General features: G+C 38.6%; 1 protein-coding gene across 2 annotated transcripts in view; it reads left to right on the top strand.

Moving 5' to 3' along the window:
* The first annotated feature begins 585 nt into the window (after positions 1-585).
* The window catches only part of TENM1 (teneurin transmembrane protein 1), a 251056-nt gene continuing 228740 nt past the window's right edge, over positions 586-22901 (top strand). For both annotated transcript variants that reach the window (XM_026089540.1, XM_026089539.1), the window contains exon 1: positions 586-802. In XM_026089540.1, the coding sequence (XP_025945325.1) occupies positions 586-802 (217 nt within the window). The remainder of the gene's footprint in view (positions 803-22901) is intronic.

The following is a 22901-nucleotide window of genomic DNA, read 5'->3' on the forward strand; positions in this document are numbered from 1 at the left end:
GGGGGGGGCGTTGCCTTTTTACTAAGCCTGCTGGTTTTCTAAAATGTGCACTCTGTTGTTTTTGATTAAGTGTAATTTGATTTGCAGCACAATACTTCAAAAGGGTGAACTTTCTGGCTTCTAGGCCTCATGTTTAAAAAGATGCAAAGTGTTGTTGTCATTTAAGATAGATGTGCCCCTCTTTAGAGACATAGCAAGTGCTCAGTCAGAGCTTTAATACCAAATTGGTGTTTTTGAAGCATATTCTGTGCATAAAGTACCGTTATCGCTAGGTCTAGTGGGATAGTGCTTAGGATTTGGGTTTGGTTTTTCTTCTTCAGGTTAATGTTATTTTAATAGTATTTTAAAAAAAACCTAAAACAATAAAACATGTCCAGATTCTTTCCTGGATAGCAGTGATATAAATTCAATTTAATTGGTTTATATTGACTAAAAATAAAATTGGGCCTTTGTGAACTGAATATTTATGTGTAGCTGAAATGAACTTTTTTTTTTCTTTTTTTTTTCTTTTTTTTCCCCCCAGGACTATCTCCTTAAGGAATTCCAGTTGCTTGTTTTCATGACTCTAAGCCTATTTAATCAGCGATGGAGCAGATGGACTGCAAACCCTACCAGCCACTGTCTAAGGTTAAACATGAAGTGGATCTAACTTACACAAGTTCTTCAGATGAAAGTGAAGATGGGAGAAAGCAACGGCAATCTTACGACTCAAGAGAAACTCTGAATGAATATAGTCAAGAGCTGAGACTTAATTATAACAGTCATAGCAGAAAAAGAAAACCCGTTGACCAATCCACTCAAGGTAAATTGTTGATTTTATCTACTAGTTATGATTATTGCTTTCTGGTTACTTACCAAAAAGGCAAATGTTTTGCTTTCAAAGGTTTGTTGCAACAACCCACTTCTTTTACCCACTTTTACCAACTGTAATATCAGGAAAGTAGCAATTTTTTTTGGGGGGGGGGGGGTTAAAATTGCTTTTCTAGCAAGATGGAGTGACCACTATTTTGGAGACCATTGCATGACAGCTATGGATAAATATATCTTTAGTAGTGGCTAGTCTCCTTACTAACCTTGACTGGTTAATTATTTTATTACCTTTACATATGTTGTGTGGATTTAGGTACAAAATCAGCTTTGAGGTTGTAGGATATATCTGCATGTGTTTATAAAGCTTATGAATGAATTAAAATGCAACAGTCCTCTTAACAAAAATTTGTCTAATCCTACAAATAGCCAACTCATTTAAAAACCGAAGGATAAATACTGTCTTATAAGAAAAAAAATAAACAGTTAAGTTCCCTTTTAGGCTTCTGCATGATACAGACCAAAGTCTAGGACAAATATTTGAGAGCTTATGGTGTTTGAGCCAAGGTTAGGAAAAGCAACTGTTTGGAGAGAGATAAAGGCTAAAAACCAGAATGGACTTAAAGCAGTGAGGAAGGAAATGAGCAGGATTTACTGCAACATTCCCTGATAGACCACTTCTCATGGGAACCCGCTTACTGTGTTTAACCCACTTGTCTATACAAAAGGTGTTAATGTACTGCCTTTAGCTCTGTCACTATTTGTGACTGTATGGTGGAGTAAGTAGAACATTTTTAGGAATCACAGTGCCTGTCAGTGCAAGAGAGGTGTGTCCCCTTTACAAAGGTAAAAACAACAAGACGCCGTGGGCAGTGGCTCACTGTTCTTCAAAGAAGTGGTTAAATGGATCCACCATAGTGTGGCCAATATTTCTGAGTTAAAAAGTTTGGTGCTTGTCTAAGGTGGGGGGAGAGGGAACCAGCCAATTAGCCAACCAAAAACCCTTCCACCATCACCACCTGACCCTATTTTGCATACTAAAACAATTTTCCTTTTGGACAAGAAGATCAAAACTATGTTCTTGAGGATGGAAAATCGTCTCCTCTGTGGTATGTAAATTAATGCAGAAATTAGAATAGCAGTGCTATGTAGCTAAAGAGCTGTTCAGATCACTGTAGGTTTTGTTGTTACTGCAGATATTTTGAATCAAATTACCTTTGTGCTGCTGGTGTTGTCTGAAAGTAGCTATAATTCATTGGAGAAATTACCCCTACCAGATATACCAGAGATCCCCTCAATACAGATGTTCCCTCAGTACAATTACAGAACTGCAATATTGAAAAAAGTCATGAATACAAATTTCTACAAATTACTCTGTACAAAGATATATGTTTGATTCATGAGAAGTGACTTGATTTTGCATAAGTTATGAGGGTTTGGTTAACTAAGATAGTCTATACTGCGGCGATTGGAGATGATCTCGATGTACTTGTAGATCTACTTAAACTACCTACCTCATTACTGATAGCTGTGGCTATGAAAGCATAGCCTCAGCATTGACTAAGCCTATGAAGGGCTCCTTGTTTGCAAAGCTTTACTACAGTCGCTACCCGAGCTAGCTTTAGCCCAGTTAGCTTGGATACATCTATAATGGCTGCAATCACTATATTGTAGGCATAAAAAATCGGCCATATGTTGAATTTATTCTTCCAGAACAGTACCTTTGAAAACAATTTTGCTAATAATTTTGGAGAAGTGGTCAAATTAGTGTGCATTTCTGGAAGAAGTTGTCAAGCATGAATTTTTCCCATTCATTCAGGGCTGGAATCAGATTTATGTTTGCACAGACTGACAAATATTTTGCACTCGTGTTGTAAGATTGTTTTATTGGAAATATATGTCTCAAGTTTTTTCCAGTAAAATTAATATTTGGAACATACCATATGAATTTGCAGTTCTTTTATAAGCATTTGTATTTTTCTTCTTGGAAGTAATATATTCTTGTACTCCTTCAAGTGTGTTACAGTCTGTCAATATGCAGGGCAGCACTTGAATACTTGCTTACCTTTAGAGAATTCATTATTTAGTATACACTGCTTGTTTTGTTGTACTATTGAGCATAAAGGCGTTTTTAAAAACATACTTATGTATTGAATTGTGAGGATGGAGCTGAACCTCACTTGTCATACTAAAAATCATGGTTTTCTCCTGTGACAAATTCAGGTTGGTATAATTGAGTTAGTAATTGCACTGCTAAGCGTATCTGTTTGACTTCCCAGGAATTCATCCCCATATCTTTCTAGTGGTTTAAATCGTATAGATTTGGTCTGCCACAAATTTAACCCACATGTTTGGCCTGGCAGGCATCATAGAGATTTGAAATATAAAACTGGTTGAGCTGAAAATTCAAGCAACAGCAAAACAGATTGTAAAGCTGAGTATAAAATTTCATCCATCAACTTTTTTACTTTGATTACAGTTCTACTGTGTTGTTTCTGAAAGGCCAGCCAGCTTCAGTGGTACAAGTCCTAGGAATTGTAGAGTTCTTGGTGATTCTTGATATTTGATCAATCAAGACCAGAAAACAATAGGTTCAGTTTTGGATTGTGAATCTGGCATGAATCCATAAAACTGTGTATAGAATTTGTATTTTAAATACTTCCTTTTGTAAAATTCCTCATTAACATTGCCTCAAGAAAGCTTTTCTCATGTTTGGTACTTCTTTCTAATTTAAACAAAACAAAACCCTCTGCAGCATCCCTTTTCAAAGGGAATTTTTCTGCAAGGAGAAAGCTATTCCAGGCAATTGCATATGACCATTATGTAAGAAATTTCTGAATATTAAATATGGAGCTGTCTCCTCTTTCTGTATGGAAAAGCTATGGTAGAAAGGTAAAGGGACATCCATAGTTGCCAGCCCAACTAGTGACACAGTGTCACTCTCCAGCCACTAGCTAGGAGTGAAATAATGCTCGATCCTTAAAATATTATGAATTAATTGCAAGGTTAGGATAAAATCCAACATTCAGTTTGACCTTCATGCATGAAAGGTGTGAGAATAGGTGAGGAAACAGGTATCACAACAGTCATGAATAAAGTGATAATAATGAAGGATGAGAGAAAAAAAATATGAATTCTCATTGTGGAGTGTGAGAGCAAAATCATTTCACAATAAAAAATAAATAAAGAGAAGCTTATATCAGGAACAAGGTAGTGGTGTATGTTTATACTGATCTAGTTTTGTAAAAAGAATCATCAGTTCAAATGTTTATGGAAACTGGTGTGTATAAGGGCATTGTGTTCTGCTATTAAACATGGTAGTTTATACAAACTAGATTGGGCAATCTCATCTGCACTTTAGATAGCTTCAGCATAAAATGTGATGCGTTGCTCAAAATATTGATACCAAATCACTTCACTTCCTGTGAAGTTTTTTGTTACTAGCAGTTCTACTATTTAATTTTGACTATCAATGTTGAGCAAAAATTTCCATGAAAGACCTTAATTGAAATCTGAGATTATGTAAATTCATTATGTATGGGTATTTATGTGTTTACATAGATAGACAATCAGTATAAACAAGATCTCTACGTTTATATGGCATGAACCCGAAGTAAGTATTGTCAGTGTTCTCAAATATATCCTACAGTATTTAATACCATTATTAGTATTTTGACAAATATCTTCTGTATCTAAGTTTTGGTTCAAAAGCCTTGTGATCTTGCAAATTGTAAATTTCATGATTTTATAGGTTGAAACAATACACAGAATACAGAATACTTTAACTTTTTCAATATTCTTGTATTCCTTACAATTCCTGAAATCATATCTCAAACCTTCTTCCAGGAGGATTGGTTTCTTTGTCATTTTCCACAAGTCTTATAGGTAGGAATATGAAAAAAGAAAATCAGTAATAAATACAGAATTAATCTATTGAGAGACTATTATTTGGGCTATGATTTCTAGACATTATTCCTGAGATCTAGTACTGATGTCCCTCGTGGAGTTTCCAGTGTAAAATAAATGATATCTCTGGAGTTATTTACCTCAGGAACTTGCACTTACTTGACAGATCTAGGTTTCACATGTAAGGCGGGCAGGATTCCAGGCCGAGCTCTTTTACTGACCTAACAAGTCAATGCGAGCAGATACAAAAATCTCATGACAAAGTATTATTCACTACTGAAGATGAAATGCTAATCGCATGATGTGCAAATCTTAAAAGGCGGAGTTTTTTCTTCATTGAAATGTGCGAAGTGCTCTCCGTCGGAGGGTGCGTAGCCTGCGATGTAGCGTGCTCGCAAGGAGAGCTTACAAAGTGCCTTCCTGGCAGACCCCAACTGCCTGGTTCCTGGCAGACCCAGTCTAATGGAGGTCACCAGATACTGGCAAACATAGTAAATTAATTCTTGGGAGAACTGGTAAACAGAGTGTTTTGCAGAATTGGCAGCACCTATCCGATACTTTGTTTTTGCTAGGAAATTCATTGATGGACCTGGCTGGGAGGAAAAGTTTCTCAGAAGGGTGATGTGCATGGATTGCACTTCTAACTTCTTCGTGGCATCCTTGCATCGGTAGCACTCCTGTTTTCTTCCACAGTTTCCTCCGTTTCCACCAAAATAAGCGTGAAAGGAATTGAACTTCACAAATACTGGCAATACAAAGAAGCTTTATTCCTTCTGGGCTAGTTCTAGAAAAGGCTAGTTTAGAGGAGTGAAGTCCTGATAGGATAAGCATCTGGGATTGAGTCATTGGCATCATAAAGTTTATTGATCGTTAACAGTATGAGCATACGGCAGTAAATTTCTGGTTAGACAAACATGTATTTCCTGGCAAGCTAAAAGTATTGAACTGCATTATGGGCAAGGCAAACTGGAGTTATTCCTAGCAGGAGGATCCAATAGCAAATATCTTCTGGTAAATGCATGTATAAAAACCTAGTGTTACTAGTAGTTCTAGGAAACAGTTTAGAATACTTCACCAGAAATGGATGTTTTCTGCTTTTGGTCTGAGAAGTGAGGAGAAAGCTCGTTTGTAGGACAAAAGCTGAAGATTGGTGACAGCGCAGACCTGATGCAGAAAAGGTATCTGAGCTGTCTGCAGGCGCCCCGAGTACACAGATGCAGCTAGACGCGCGAGATCTTCCCAGAGCGGTCTCCGTGGGCCCCGGGAGGAGGCCTCGGCCGCCCACATAGCGCAGCTGGGCTCTGCAGCCTCAGGCCTGTTCTCTTTCGTCCCCGATGCTTAACTTACTGCTTTTGCCATCGGATTCTCATTGCTGCACTTGCGCAGCTTTCTAGCTCTGGTTGTAACATGGGGAAACAGAAATGTTCTGATGCTGAAAAGCACTTTTTTTTTTCCTAAGAAAAGAAAAGCTACGTCTAGAGTGCAGGAATTGGCAGTCTGTTTTGTTATGCTTTTAACTTCAGCAAATTTAAGCTTACCAGGAAGGAAGACTGAAACACAAGCAACTCTGACTTCTTATGACCAGTCAAAACCAGTTTTATTTAACATCAGAGACATAAATATAGGGCATGCTGACAAGTACTAGTAGGAAATTGTCCTGTCAGGAAAATGTCATGGTGTTTTTTTGTCATCTATGAAGCAGCAAAAGCTTTTTACACAGTGACTACGTTCTTCTCTGATTTAAGAATGATGTTACTCCATCCAGGCCTGTGAATCTGCTTTGTACCAGGGCCATGGAGAGTAGAATTTGGGCTGTTTGTAGCAAGTGCTCCTTGTTTCAATTGCTGTATTTTTAAATGACACATAAAGATGATAAAAAGCCAATTTTTATCAGCTGTTTCCGTTAACCTGTTATATATAACAGTAGAATAATATTCTAGCATACCTCAAGTTCATGGTCTCATCAGCCCTCCCGGAGAAAATTAATGCCAACAGAAAGCCTGTGATTTTTCATCACTTTCATAGAGATTTGGAAGACTTTATTACTTAACTTTGACAGTCATATTTACAGCTTGTGTATATTGGCATAACTTTACTGAAACCTGGAAAGCTGAGTCTTTCCTTGTTGAATTTAAACCTTCCATGCTTTTAAACCTCCTTAAAGAGCAGTTAATACAGGGGAAAAGTTTTACTAAGGTGCATCCCCAAACTCTCACTAGGATATTAAAAAGGTAGTGTTCACATGTCAGTGCTACCCTCCTGATTACTGAGATGAGGGTAGAATAATTCAATATAGCTCTTACCTGCTAGTTGCATATTTTGGAGCCTGGCTAATATTATTCATGGGATAAAGACTGCCTCAGAATATTTTAATGATTATATATTGATGTGTAAATGGGACATGGTAAAATGTATTTTCTATGTTTGCTGCGGGAGGGGGTTCATTAGTTTTGAAAAGGGCAAAGAAAAATGTGAAACAAAAAGTAAAAGTCACCCTTAAAAGAACCACTGTCATGAAGGCTTTTAGAAATAAGGTAGGTTTAAACTCTTCATTAGGCACCTAGATACTTTTCTCATTCTCAGCGTTTTCTTTATGATGATATTTGTGGGTTTAATGAAGGGTGGTGGTTTTTTTGTTTGTTTGTTTGTTTTAACCTTCAAGCTGCGTAGTTTGTTTAGGACAAAGTGTTGAGGTGCTGTGGAAGGTGATGGTACTCTGCATCAGGGAATGAACCATTCCCAAGTTCTGGAGGAAGAAGGTTGGGAACAGGTTGGTTACAAGAGAAACCAATCGTTTCTGTAAGCTCTTACCTTTAAAATCCGTAGCTTTATGGAAGAAAATAAAGAGGAGAGAAAAGATTTCTGGTAATACATTATTATTAGATACGGCTTTTTTCAGAAATGCTGAGGGACTTTGTATTATAAGAATCTGTTCTCATTTGTTTGTATATGCCAAACATTTAACCTTTACACTGCAGTTTTCCTTACTGTTTGTCTTCAAAATTATTTTTGCTAATTTTAGAAAATCCTCTGAGAACCTAGTTTAAGTAAGTTTTGTACCTACATACTTTGGAGCAGGAACTTGAAACATAGCAGAGAAGAGATGTCAGTGTTAGGGATATTTAATATATACCTTTTACTGTCCTCACGACAGGGACTCATCTTTCAGTCCCAAAGCTGATTTAAAGGCCCTACAGATTTCTGTGTATACTAACGGAGGGAAGCGATAGCTAATAAACTCAGTCTCAAGCTGCTGTATTTTATGCCATCTGGTCTTAGTGTTTGAGCTTCATATCATCCAAGAAACTTGCACATGGAGTGGAGAAAAAGAATCCACACTTTTAAAGCTGTGGTGCGTTGTGTCCTTCTATTCCCTTGCAGGGCTGTGGGTTCCTGTTGCGCTGTGCTGTGCTTTGTTTGGTCGGCTGTGTGCTAATTATAATGATGTTACTGTCTCGGAGAGAAAGCCGGTGTGGCGGGGAGTTCCCTGTGGCTTCCTGGACTGAAGCCTTCTCCTCGAAGCGGGGACTATCTGCAAACTCTGAGGAGGGGAAAAGATGCACAAAAGACTCAGGCTTCCTGTAAATGTTCTTTCTTGATTTGCCAAGTGTTTGGAAATTTCTCTCCTTGGAAAAGCTGGGGGAGGATACTGTGTCTTTTGTGGCTTCATTTTAAAATCTCTTGGTAGGAATACTTTTCTTCTCCCCCCTTGTCAAATCAATATACATGTGCAAACAGCGTGTACAAAGTCTCTTTTCCCACTAGACTGAAGTGGACTCTCCCTTACTAGATGACAAATGTGTTATAAAACCTTGCAACCTGCTGTCCCCATTCCATAATGCTGTTTCCAACCTTACAATGTCTACCAGCATCTCAGTGAAAAATGTCATGTATTTATCAAAAATAGTTTCATTCTCGTAAGTAATTCTTTTGATTAAAAAAAATGAATATATGAGAGGGGAAAAGAGTGAGGGGGTAAAAAGAAATAATTCAGAGAAGGATCACAGTTCATTTCCAATCCCGTCAACAAATCTCATCTAAGGAATAAAAAAAAAATTTCCCAAATGTTAAAAAAAGCTTAATAAAAATCCATTTTGCAGTGTACAGATGTAAAAGACCATTCAAATTTCCATTCACTTCTCAGAATCACCGATTTTCTGTAGTGCAAAATACCAGAAGTCATAGAAATAAAAATCAGGAGAGAGGAACCCAGTCACATTCACAGATGCCAAGTTATAGCAGTCCTTACAGCAACCATCACCCAATGCTAATGCTTCTCTCCAGTAGCGTCTTAAGCTTTTGGGTCACCCTAATATATTGTGCATTCTGGCCTGGAATTATATTTGTCAGAGCATGCAAATGATACCAGAATATCTATGAAATGCTTCTGCTAAATTAATAGAGCATCTTCCCATAACACTTCAAAGTGTCCAAGAAGATCTTCTGTGAGTTAAAGCAGAGATATCAACAAATGTCAAGGCAGAAGAACCAAGCAAGTGTTCTGGACCATGGGAACAAGTAAACAACTCCGCATCTGTCCTACAAGCCAGTTTATTATACACACTCTTGCTGTGGCTTTTATGTCACTCTTTTTGAAACAAAGAAGAGCTGTCTTACTTTCTGGAACTAGAAATAAAATCTGGTTTGCTTATCTTCATTTATAGAGCAGATGCTGAAACAAAATAACATTTCTTCCTGGTGTTTCTAAATTATGTATCTGTCAGAAGGTTTTGTACCTCCTGAAATAAAGAAGTGTCAAGAAGTAACTCAGTGAGTAGATGACATTGCTGGTAATGTGGTGAAGCAGCAGGGTGGGTATATCTTGAGTCATTTAGAGTTTGAATTAGTATTTCCTTCGAGAATTAGACTCAAATACTTTATGCGAAGTAAATTGTATATGTGATTTAAAATCTAAGGTTCTATTTTCAAAGCTTCAGTTTTATTGGAAGCTGCTCAAAAATCTGTTTCCCACTGACTGTCACTCATTTGGAAGGCTTTGCGAGTAGATGCAGTATCCTTAGCTCAGATGGGAAAAGCAGCATGAAAGGAATAAGGTAATGTTCAGCACCAGCAGACTGATTTTTTACAAGTGCCAGTTACACAGTAAAGGAATGAGTACTGAGTAAGGTTGGTACGGCCAATTCCTGCTGTAACCTCAGGAATCAGTCGGAGAGTCTAGAAAAGTTGCGTATCAAAATATAACTAGTTTGTGTGAAAATCACCAGGAGCTTATGAAGTCGGCAAATTCAAATCATAATCTTAGCATGGTGACTAACGAAACAGAAGTCAAGCTATATAAACTTTTGAAAAGATTAACGATACTTTATTCAGTATTAATGGACTGGAATTAATAACTGTTACAGAAGTTCTGATTCTTCTTGGAAAGAAGCTAGCAATGGACTGTCTTAAGGACCGTGCTCAGAAACAGAGTATCGGAAGGACCAGTCTTGCAGCTTTTCTCATATCGAGTTTATGATAGCTGAGAATGGCAGTGTCTGATGGGCTAGGTTCAGTGGTGCCTTGATTTGACCTAAGGGACTGAGCTTCACGGGTGACGTCTGAACTGCCCCCTCTCCCCCAAAAGGGACAGTCGCTCGGGCAGGATCGTCAAAGACAGCTTAGGAATCTGCAGAGGGAAGAGCTGTTTCGTAGCTGAAGAGGAGCAGCAGTAGGAGGGTGGCCTGCAGCAGGGGGGCAGGTGGACATGCCGAGAGCCCCCTCGCTGCCCACCGCGGGCTGCGGAGGAGCCGGTGCCTCCGCGCCGCAGGGAGCTTTCTGAGCAGGCGAGCGCGGTGCCGAGCTCCGCAGCGTGCTCCTTCGCAAGCTGGATGGGACAGCGGTGTGTTTTGCAAAGCCAGCCACCCCCCGGGGTGCTCCCTGGGGCAGAGCAGGTGCTTTGGGTTGCCTGCGACCTGCAATGAAGTTTGATCAGCTGGGCAGAAAGAGAAAGGCCTGATTTTCGTGCTGTTCACAGAGCTCTGAAACTGGGGGGAAGGCGAGTCCTTTGGAAGCGCGGAGGAGGGCTTGCTTTCAAGCCTGGGCAGGACAGGTCCATCGCTGGGAGGGAGCGTCCTCGCCGGAGCTCTGAGCGGGGCTCCTGGGAGGCCGCTGTGTCTGCAGTCAGCGGCCAGCCGTGTGAAGCAGAGGAGGTTCTGGTTGCATTCGAGATGTGCAAAAGCAGTTGGAATATTTCCTTAAATAGCACGTTTCCCTCTTTTGTTTGCTCTCCCAGGATAGCACCATAAAAAATAGTGTGCATTCTCATCTGCATTTTGGTTAGTGTTTAATTTTAAATAAATTATTTAATCAATTGCTTAAGACATTTAAAACACCCATTCCAGTGAACAAGTAGGTGAAACCTAACAATGTCTATTGATAAGTGAAATTAATGTTGTCGTGCATATTTCTTAATTTAAACATTGCTTATATCATTTTACTATTAAGGCATTTTTCTTGGAATTCTTAGAGTGCTGTATAGCAGTGGAATTCCAAAAATAGAAATGAAATTATAAAGAATGGTGGATTAACTTTAAAATCCTAGGGGTTCTTAAGACCTACTAAAACCTAGAGGCAGTACTTTTCTGTAGATGGCATCTCTAAACATCACAAATTACACATAATATAAAAAACATGCTGCTGCCTCTTGGACAAAAGCAGTGGAGGTGACCTGTAGGAGGAGGGAATGAATGAATGTAATCACTCCTCATGCTTACAAAAATAGGTAGTGTTACTGTTAGGATGTTACCACAAGGTGAAAAAATTGTGTAACTGTTTCAAGTATTGAGAAAAATCCATTGTAGATACATGAACTGCTCTGCAAAACTTTGTTAATAAAGTTAATAGTAGCTAAGCTTACTGAGGCTAATCTATATTTGGATCTAATTTTTAAATTTATTTGAATTCCAGTTTTCCCAGTGAATGGAGAGTTTTTTATTCACCCGATTTGTTAGATGCTTTCTCACTAATTAATAAACACATTAATTAATGAGAATAATAATATATATTATATATAATACTATATAATATAATAATACATAAACATAAAATAAGATTGTTTGCATTTAAACAAATGAAGGTGCGTTGGTCTAATAGTGGTTAAGTAGGGGGGTAGTACGACTCAGTGGTTTTAAACTATGTGCTCTATCAGAGAGTTTGTTTAAGCTTTCTAACGTTTGCCCAGTATTGATAGTTTTGGATTTCTGATGTACAGTGGACAGCAGTGTAAGCAGCAAAATATTTGCCAAAAGTGCTTAAGGTTCCCTTGCTTCCAGCTATTTTAGTAGGATGAAAATGGTTGGCATTTAGAAGTATTTTAAAAATTTAAGTTTCTATTCATTTAAAATTACATAGCAAAAATTATTCACATGTAATTTTAACATCATAATCTGAAACAATGTATCCTAGGAGTAGATTTTTGTTATGTGTAAAAATTAAAAAAAAAATTTTTCAGATAAAGTAGTGATTGATTGTTTACTGGTATGTTAATTTCCTAACGCGTTCAATTCATTGGTAGCTAGTTTTTCTCATTTTAAAAAAGGGAAACTTCTCTGTGCTTTCACTGATTAATTATAAAATTTTATACTTCCGGCATTTGACAGAGGGACTTGCATGCTTTGCTTCAAGACTGTTCAAGACGTGAGTAAATAAAAGTAAACATTCATGATAAGTGGAAATATAATTAATGCAATAATATAGAAAAGATGTAGTTTTCTTTTTCAGATGCCTTTTTGTGGCCTGTGAAACAGGCATACAGTTTTCTTAGTAATGAAAGTTTTAAATCCTGATCAAAGAGGACATTGAAATATTGTTTAAATATCAAACTTTTTCTTCCCTTTCAAACACTTGCATGAAATTAATGGTTTGCCAGCTTGACCTCTTTATTTCACCATCTATTGGCATGAAGAAAAAGTTCTGTGATTTCTTATGCTGCTACGTTGAAGATATTGTAATTTTTTAATTTTTATTGAAAATCATATCAGGGCACTGATTATGTGGTTTTCTGCCGTGTACTTTTGATTCCTACCCTTAATCCTTCTTAGTAATGAAATTGAAGAGATTGTTACTTAATTATTTTTAGTTGAGTAAAAGGATCATGTAGTGTTCTACAGAAATGCAGCTATTTAGTTCAGTTGGAGGCAGGAATTGATTTTAAAATTTGTCTACAATATTTTCCCATTGTTATTTTCGTGGGAATTTTCAAATTCATTACTGCAAACGTGTGTATAAATACAGAGGGGAGTGTGTGTAGTATTGACACAGTACAATGCAAGTTTTACCTGCATTAGTTTAAGGTGCAGTTTTGCACCCTGTCTACTCCAGAAAAATATCCAGAATTTTTTTCTGAGATTAAAGGAAATGCAAATTTGGAAGTGTGTATGTACATGTATGCAAACATTGGAATAATTTTTGTATTCCCTGATTCTACATTTGGAGTCAGTTATTACATATTTGAACACATAAATATTAGAAATATCTAATAGTAGTTCCCAAATGCATTCCCCTGTGCTGCTTGGAAAATGCATCAGTAATTTCCTGTCACTGTAGTTTCTTTTCTCACCATGTGTGTGGTGTTGGATTACAAAACTTATTTCTCTGTGGCTCTTTGGAAGGAAATCTCAATACAAAATTCTCAAAGAGAAAGGCATGGTATGAAAAAGTCCTTGTATTTCAGTAGAAAGAGTACAAAAGGAAATTAACTGCCTGTTCTTACGGGATAAGTTCTCATTCATGTGAGCATATGTTGGATGACCATCTTGTCATTACCTGTTATATAAAAATAATAATGAACATAACAGTGCACCTATCTGCATTGACAGCACCCCTCCACCCATCGTCACTGCTGTCACACAAAGTAGGTCTTTGTTCCTTTGAATACGTTCCTCTTATCTTCCTGTGTATCCAGCTTCTCTGAGTCAGTTCTGTAGTATTCAGCAGCATTTAGTGTGTTCTGTTTAGAAAAGTAAAATGAGCAAGAGAGTAATAAATGTACTGGATTATCTGTTTGTGCCACCTTACCAAGCACTGCGCAGGGTTCAGTGTCCCAACGCCACTCACCTTGCGTGTGGCAAAGCCTCCCTGCCGCCTCTGCCTTCAGCACGGGCCTTATGCCACTGCCAGAGGTAAAACTAACTGAGCAAACGGACTTGGGCACCTTACTCCGTACTGTGTTATGCCGAAGAGGTGGCTGAATTTCTGCTTTACAGTTTCTTCATCGCTTCTTCAGCATTTAAACTTTCTTTGAGGATTTTTACTTGGATATTTTTTAGGTTCTTCTGTTGATCTTTTTTTTTCCTCTCTCATTTCCCAAGGATTCACTTTGCTATATAATGCCAATAACACATTAGATTTTACAGATTTTTAGTCTTTAAAGAGACTGTTAGATGTGCATTTGTGTTGTGCTTTGCTCTTTGGATTGGGACTTTGTGTATTCTGCTTATGGCTAATAATATGAAAAAAAGTAAGTCTTAGTTCTTCTGTCATTCATACTAAGTCTGTATGCAGTCAGTCCTTTGACTTCCCTAGTCACATTACTGCAAATCAGAAAATAATCATGTCTGTATGTAATTTTTTAACATGTAATGTTTTAATTGTTAATAATGTAGCTTGTGTCAGTGCATACATAGAATAGTGCTTTATCAGAAATATATAATTAATGCTTTCAGAAAGGACATATTAATGGGGTTTATTTGTCTGGTTTGCTTTGTACACAGGTTCTCAAAGGATTAACTTCAGCTGTCGATTCTAGGGATACAGTTCTTCCTAGTATCAGTGAGAATTGTACCTATAGATTTGACATTAGTTTAAGCTGAAATAGTAGTAGCGATTACTGAATGTTCTCAATGGATTGTCCGCTATTGATCTGTAGAGTTTAGGTGTTCAGGAAGAGTGATTCTAATAATTTGCTTTTATTCTGTGTATAGAAAAAGAATCTGCTTTCAGTCAATTAAAAAAAAAAACACATAATGAATTATTTGTCCATGTTTAAATTTTAGCTGCTGGATCAGATTTTTGAAGATCTCCATGATCCATGTCTTCACAATATCTCTTGGATCCTCCCTACACTTTTTATTTTTATTTTTTAATACTACTATCCATTATTAAAGTTTGGCTTGCTTCCCAGAGATGGCACAAACACAGAAAGTGAGTGATGGCTCCGGTCAGCTGGCTGGATTGCACGTGCCTTCCATGTGACTCCAAAGCTGTCATGCAGATGGGGATACATTGTGTGTACCATTTCTAATGACAACCTTCACCATCGTATACATTTATTTACTGTTATTCACTTAAATACTGCTGTGTTGCAATTTAAAGTCAGTGTAGATTCACTTAAAGCTTTTTTGGAACCAGAAGATACAGAGAGTGTTTCCTTTTTCTTTCATTATCCTGTTGGGTTCCTCTCTGTTTCCTGAAGTCTCTGTTATCCCATGTAGCTATTCATCTCATTTCTGGTCATGAAAGGAAAGATTCTTCAAAATAATCCAATTTACTTTCTGCATTTGTTTTAAACAGTTGAGAACTTCTTACACGCTTAAACACTTCTTTTTTTTCTAGACTTCTGCGGTCTGGTGACATTTATTTAAAAAAACAAAAAAAGGGTTTACAAACAGAGTTAAACTCTCCTGCTAAAGTCCCACATTGATGATCATCGTTCTGTTGAGTCAAGTGCCAGGTATTCAAACCAGCTAGTCAGAGGGTTGTACCAGTAGCAAAGAAATCAGCAGGCAGAGTGTACCTTTTCAAATTGCTGCCTCTGAAAATTTTTATTGCTCTAATTAAAGGAGGTGGTCTGTGATAGGGGAAGATTTTGGAGTTATGGAGAACAGGAAGAGGTGATGTTGGGTACCTCAATGCTATTTACTTCTTCCAGAATCAATAGAATCAATGCTATTTACTTCTTCCTGTATTTACTGCTGTAGGGCTGAGCACACCTTCAGGGCTATCAAAGTATGTTTAGATAGCTCTCTGCCCTGTATTCAGAGACTAACACAGGGAATGCGGCTGCTTATTGCAGGCTGTTTCTCCAGTTCATGAATTCCTGGCACCCGTCCATATGTCATGCAGCTGCACTAGCCCTCAGTACAAAGTAAACCAGGTCTGCTTTGGCCAACTTCTCCATCACGTTATTCCCACTCTCCAGTGAAGTATTCAGCCTCGTATTCACCCATGTGATGACTATTCATTTGACAGATAATTATCATCATTCCTCAACAGTTCCACGCGAATAAACCAAACTTCTCACACCGCCAACCATTCCTGCCACTGTTCTGGCAGCATGAAGCTTCATGCTTCAATAATGCTCCATCATCTGAGGTGCAAGTTTTGCGTGAAATGGCCATGACCGGGGTTAGGAAATCCTTCCTTCCCTTTATTCAATACTTGAGGTTTTAGGAAAGGGAAAGAAGAGGCATCTGCCACTCATCTTTCCATGTGCTGATTTAAATCCCATACCTGAACTTGAGGTAACGGCATAACGGACATAAACAAGGTTGTTTCCTGCAACTTTGTACTCTAACTGAGAATATATGCTTTGATCGATTGAATGTTCAGGCATTACATTTCAGTATTTTCAAGTTTTTCCCAAGAGTTATAGAGATTTTAAAAAAATCTCAGTCCTTAAATCGGCTGTTGTAATGGATTTCTCTGGACTGTCAACTGAGTGGAATAAGTGGAATGTTGCTAGCAAATACATGTATTTCAATTTAGTTTTATGATCTCTTTAGATGACTTATAGGCATAAAATATTTGAAATGCCAACTAAGTCCTACTGAAGAAGCAAAAAAAAGAACATAAAGGCAGTTGTCTTTCTTTTGTGCAAATATTATTATTAAGATGAATAAAAGCCCTAAATAAAAAGTAGCTGCAATAGAATAGAAGCAGTTAGAGAAGATCAGTCATAGCATCTGAAATGGTTAGGGTTCAATACAAGATTTTCTATAACTGATGTATTTACTTGCTTGGTGTGTTTGGCAACATTCATGACAAAATTTTACATTATTTGTGTTGTTATTTCTTAAAGTCATCCTCAAAACCTGCTCCACTAATCTGGCAGTTAGGATTTCAGCAAGCTGGTCTAAGGAGGCAGACAGCTGTATTAAAAAGGAAAACATTGACTTGTGAAATTTTCTGGCCAATATCTTGTAAATTTTTCTGTAACAGTTCATCCAAAGGTTGCCTCTCATTCAGTGCTCTGGTTATTGTCCTAGCGTCCATCCATTCTTTCCCTGTTGTTCATACATTATCCATTTTGAATAGAAATAAAGCAGAGAGATAGGGGAGAAGGGGTGGGGAGAGGGCTGTACGCTGCTTTCTGAATGTGGTCGTTGTTGAAAAGACCGTCCAGGGAAATAGTTCTTATTAGCCTAGTGAAAAGGGTTCGCTGTACTGTAGTCACTTTCTTGATTACAGCACTGTAATTCTCTGTTCATCTTTCTCGGTATTGGGCTCTCCAAGTCCAAGCCTTTCCTCCTCCTTTCTCCCTCCTGAGGAAGCTCCAGCGTTAGGAGATGCCTCCTCCTGGTTCAGCACTCAGTCTGGCGGGTGCTGGCTGCTGGTGCTAAGCACCATCTGAGGAGAGCAAAGTCAGTGCGAGTCTTGCTCTTAAAACGGTAATGTGGTTTAAGTTCCTACAAACATGTTTTGATTCAGAGCCACTTCTAGATTTGCCACTTGCATCCTTTGCCAGTCACCCTGATCAGCTGTGCTCTTTATTTCCAATTTGCTCTGCCACCGCTGTGTCTAATATCAAACACAGTGTGAGATGGTGCAGCTCAGGAGCTGGTGAGGCAGCTGGCAGAGAAATGAGATGATACTGAGTAGTAGGTAATGTGAAGAAAAACAGAATCCACAGGTGACTTGTAAAGGGGAACTGTTTCACATGAAGACTCTGAACTCAGCATGCTTGCACAAAACAAATTTAATAGGAAAAAACAATGGAAAAGGGCTTTAAGGTCTGTTTAAGGCATAAAACTGTCTACTAGATAGAAAAGAGGCTTTGGACAAAAGGATATGTAAATATTCTTTTTTGTTGATCCGAAAACAATTCCTTTTGAGGCTGGATAGAAGTTTGTATTTTTTGCTGTAAAATAGTTAACATTGAGGGGGGAAAAGTAGGAACTGCACTCTGTAGACTATCACTTCAGGTCACTCCAGACTGCGGAGCTTGTCACAAAGGGAACATCTGTTACATCCATTAGGTTAACACTGTAAGGTTTATATTTACCTGTTTTTTACTCTTTTACCCCACCTTAATGTATATAGTAGAGTGTGTGTGTGAACTGTGCATTTCAGTATATGAAACAATTGTTGCTACAGTCCTTCCAAAACAGCAGACAGTAAAGTATGCTTTTTTGGAATAATACCCTAGGAATTAAGATAGGGATTGCCCCTGTTCGGCAGCAGTCACCCGTGGCCGGTGGCTCCTGCTCTCAGGTCCCCAGTCTAAAACAAATTTGTACTTCCTCCTCCTGATTAGCAATGGCCTTAGTATTTGAATTGATAACTGCACAGATTCTTTTAGCAGTATATAGGAATCTCTTTGAATGCAGTTTAATACGCAGTTGCTCTCATTTTTGCTCGACGCTGGTATTTCCCTGGAGTCTTCATTTTGAGTGTTCTCTCCCTTATGTGTCCCCTTTCTGATCATGGTTTAATTACATTTTAAATGCCTTCTGTGTTACTGTCTCCACCACCTCAATTAGTTCACCCCCAACTGTGTGAATTTTTTAGTAAGGAGGCACGAAACATTTGCAGCAATACTGAACTTGAGCTTTTCTTATCTGCCCGTGGCAGGCTTTCCTTCAGGGCATGGAAGAGTCTACAGGGCTGCTGTAGGCTAATCTGTTAGTGAGATATCTTGCCCTTTTGGTTTGATTTATTTTCTGTGGGTTAGAGTACTCTCAGCTGCTATGGAGGCTCATAGCTTGGCTTTCCCAAGCATCATTGATCAAGCAGCTTCTTTGCAGAGCGAAGAGTTATGGTGAGTTCATAGGCTGCCGTGGCATGCTGCTGAGCCGGGGTCGTGGGAGCAGAGTGTGAGGGATGCCACGATGATGGAAGGCCGGGGCTGCGCATTTGCTATCCCACCAGAAAACCGCTCAGCGGCAGACCTCAGGAAATGTTAGAAGTTGTTTCTGTGTGGAATGCTAACACCGTGGTTCGTTCTGCCTCCGTTTTTCAGTCGGTTAAGATCCAAACTAATAATTTCATTTTCTGATTTCCGTTTTGAGGATTTCTCTAATATAGTCCATTGTTTAGTTACCGGTTTCTAGATATTTCATGTTAGGTAATCAGCCTCCTAAACAGCTTTATACGCATTAGCAATACAGTTGAATCCACTGATTTGACGATGAAGCCAACGTTATGTTTGCATTAGAAAGAGCCGGTGCCTGCCTTCTCATTTTCAAAGAGCAGAAGTCACATTTTAATGTTTACCAGGCAGTGACTTGTTATTGGCTAAGTATCAAGTATATGGCTGTGTCTGACTGAAAGATAAAGATAATAAGATACTGTGTGGTTAAACCACAGGCTGGAGTTTTCCAAGTCAGTGCCTAGAACAGCTACTAAAATGAGTATTGTACACCTAAATAAGCTATGTAGTATTTAGAAACAATTAGAACTCACATTAAGAAGGTGCAAGGTAGCTGAAAATGTCAGGAGCTCCAAAAAATGTAGCCAAGTCCTCCTACCCACATTAAAATACTAGAATTATCTCAGTATAGTGGCTTTGTTCTTTTGTTCCCAGAGCTTTGATAAATTTTGTCGATAGATCATGCAGACTCAAAGCACTTGTTTAAACTTAGTGGAAATGTACAGCAGTCTTTGATTTGGTGTGCTTTGGAATTCGTCTCGTACTTGATTCCCTTTGGCATAGATCAGGAACCGTGGTACTTGTTCCCTCTTTCGGAGCTCCACATCAAATGGCGAGATGAAAAAGGAGATGAAAACAGCACTTGGTATTCCAGACATCTGCCCCTCCTAAAATACAGGGACTTGGCCATCTTGTAGTACCTCTTTAAGTAGATTAACAACATAAAAACAAATGCTATCAGATTAGTTTTGAAAAATGTTCTTGAAGTATAGTCATTGTTCCCGTCTGTGCCCAGTTTCTCTACCTTAACAGCTCTCGATTCTGTTGGTAACATGTAATAAGCTAGGAATCTCAGTTTATTGTACTGACATAAATGGCTCACATTTTTATCTTTCCCATTATGCATTTTGGGGTCAAATATTTTTTGAGAACTGTTTATTTAACTTGAACAGTAATGATGCTATGTGGTGTTTATGCAAGATTATCACAGTGTGGTTTTGGGGGCACATGTCTGGAATGACCCCACTATCTTCAGCTGAGTTACTTGGACATATCTTGGTGGTATCAAAGCAAAAATACGACCCCATTTTGTAGCTAATGAGACAGAATATGGTAGTCTTTATAGTTAAAGTAATTTATTAATGAAATGTAGTTAGAAGAAATAATAGTATCTGGAAATACTAGAAAATCTAATAAAGATGCTGGAAGGAAATGAGTATAAACAGTTGTAAAATAGTTACTGTGACTATATATATTAAAAATAAGAAATTTGAAAACATTAATTTCTGTCAAATTGCTTTAATATTACTTAAGCTGCAGTATGGCTGACCTTTAAGTTTGACCTGCCGTTTTTGAAATCCCTTTGGTAAATTGAGCACTTGAAGAAAGAAGGGGATAGAAGTGGTCAGAAGTTTTTGAAGGCAATTTAATCTCCCATTTCTTGGTCAGATGGAACATTTGTTAATTATCCCCTCAAGAGTTTTTTGGGGAAAGAGGTGTTATTTGACTGACAATCTGTATCCTCGATTGGCTAATCAAATGTAGTAAATGTGCCAAGTTGTCTTTCACATGTTGTTATTGATGTCAGATTGGCAACTGGGAGTAACTGGAAGTGAATGGAAGTACTAAAGGGTGTGTGTGCGCTGTGCGCACTTGTACATGCACAACACGCACACTCGCTTGTTCCAAGATGAATCAGAAGAGTACATTGTTGGTCTGGATGTTACTTGGGTGGTTTAATCTAATTTCAAGAAAGTGCTGCACGAATCGTAGATGTTCATGTATTGAGATCATGTCTGCTACATGTAAATTTTTGAAATACAGAGCGAGAGACCTGGAAAAAAAAGAAGAAAAAATGCAAATATGTGCACCCCTAATCCAGAAAAGGACAAAGTCAGTCTGCTTAGCTGTCCTAAACTCAAGTAGGAGCTATCTCACAGTCTGAGTTGATTTTTAGTGGGAAAGGTGATTACATATTAAAAAGCAGTTAGTGAATATCCAGGGCAAATGGGATATTTTAGCATTTCATTTTTAACAGTGAAACCTTAATCAGTGTGGATGGGTTTTTCAAAATCATGAAAACAAAGTTGGATATTAAGCTTTATTCTTAGGGGCATAACCCTGCCTCTTTTGAAAGCGTCACCTGGTATTAAAATGCTTCTTAGTGCTCTGCATTTGACGATAGCAGTCCTTGCTCAGTAAATGGACTTTAATACTCTTCATCAAAAGCCTTGAGCAATACAACCACTGAAGGCCCTTACAACCTAAGTTGTTTTACGATTCTGCAATTTTACATTTATATCTTTCTGTATCTATATTTATGGATATGTAATATTTCATGCATATATGTGTGTGTGTGTGTATATATATACACACACATATGTATGCATATATAAAAACGAGAGAGAAAGAAGTACAAAATGAAGTATGTTATTCTGCAGATGTCAGATATCACACCAAGCCAGTGGGTGAAATTCTCAAATCTTGTCTTCATTCGACATCCCTCTTAGCAGTGGGTGCTCGGGAGAGGAACAAGCCGCACCCGCAGGGCCGGCAGCGTTCATGGTCCGCAGAGGTTGGCGGCAGTGTGGGTCTGCTGCCTTTGCCCAGCAGACCTGGTGGCACTGGAAGCTGGCAGGCTGGGGTTCACCAAGCTTTAACTGAGTAATCAGAAAGGGACAGTTTTCAAAGAATTAAATAGCATTGTTCTGGTTCATTCTGTTTCCTGACTTGTCCAAAACTACAGCAGAGAGTTCACCCTGCGAAGCCAGCAGTGCCTGTCAAGGTTTACGAACGGTCGTTCTCGATGCTGCTGCCTTTTGTCTCTCACTTGCAGCTTTTTCTCTTTTGATTCCTGATAGCAAATTTTCTGCTCTGGATTTCTAGCTGATTCACAACAAAAAAGGAGAGGATACATATGCTGATCTTGTCGGGGCGTTGTTGGTTTGGACAGGGGACGATTGCTTGGATAGAGTCTCCTCTTCCTGCTTTGCCTTTTTTTCACCCAAGCCCAGCCACACGCTTGGAGGTAGCAGGACATGGATGGAAAAAGCAGCACCCTCCTATCCTACATAGTATTTGCCCTAGCGTACTGGCTGCTTACTGGGGTTTGAGAGGGCAATAAAACCTCACTTAGGTACTCGTTTCTGTGACTTACTACAACAGAATAATTGCAAAAAATAAAATACAAAGCCTGTTGGCCAGTCACGTACAGCCTTTGTAGAAAAGCCCTGAGATCCAAACAAACGCTAAAGCGAATAAACGTCTCGCGCTCTGGCTCTGCGGGGCTGCCCGGGGCGCCGCATCCCGAGGCCGGGCTCCTCCGCCGCGCTCGGCCGCTGCCCGCCGCGCGCGCAGGCCTCCGAGCTGGCGGCAGAGCCCCCGGCTGATCCCGCCTCGCTGGACATCGCGTCGGGCGAGGGCTGCGCAGCGCTCCTTCGTAAAAGTCTCCTCTTTTTTTCTTTTTTATATACAAACTTTATGAAGTCCACAGACTAAGACTGTGACTGGTTTTAATGTTGAAAAGTTAATGAAAAAGGGAAAGGATCCATTATTTATTGCTTCCTTGAAAGCGTGACTTACCCACGCATCCAGAAGTGCAAAGCTTCTGGTTGGAAAAGGGTTTCAGAACCAAAGAACATTAACATTCTTGAATGGGAATGTTTTTCTCTTTATAATACAGTTTTTGGAGAAAAAACAGATTTTTTTTCATGAAAATTCTCCATTTCCTAATACATTTTTGCATGTGGAAAATGAAATTGTAATTAAATGTATTGTAAAGCAAGTTTATCCAAACTCTATTTCAGCTGTAGTGTTTTAAGAACTTCATTTTTCTTCTCAGATGATAATGATGTTCTTTCTCATCTGTGATAATCAGATTTTT

The sequence above is a fragment of the Apteryx rowi genome, unplaced genomic scaffold, assembly GCF_003343035.1.
Source record: "Apteryx rowi isolate R43461 unplaced genomic scaffold, aptRow1 scaffold_82, whole genome shotgun sequence".
NCBI lineage: Eukaryota > Metazoa > Chordata > Aves > Apterygiformes > Apterygidae > Apteryx > Apteryx rowi.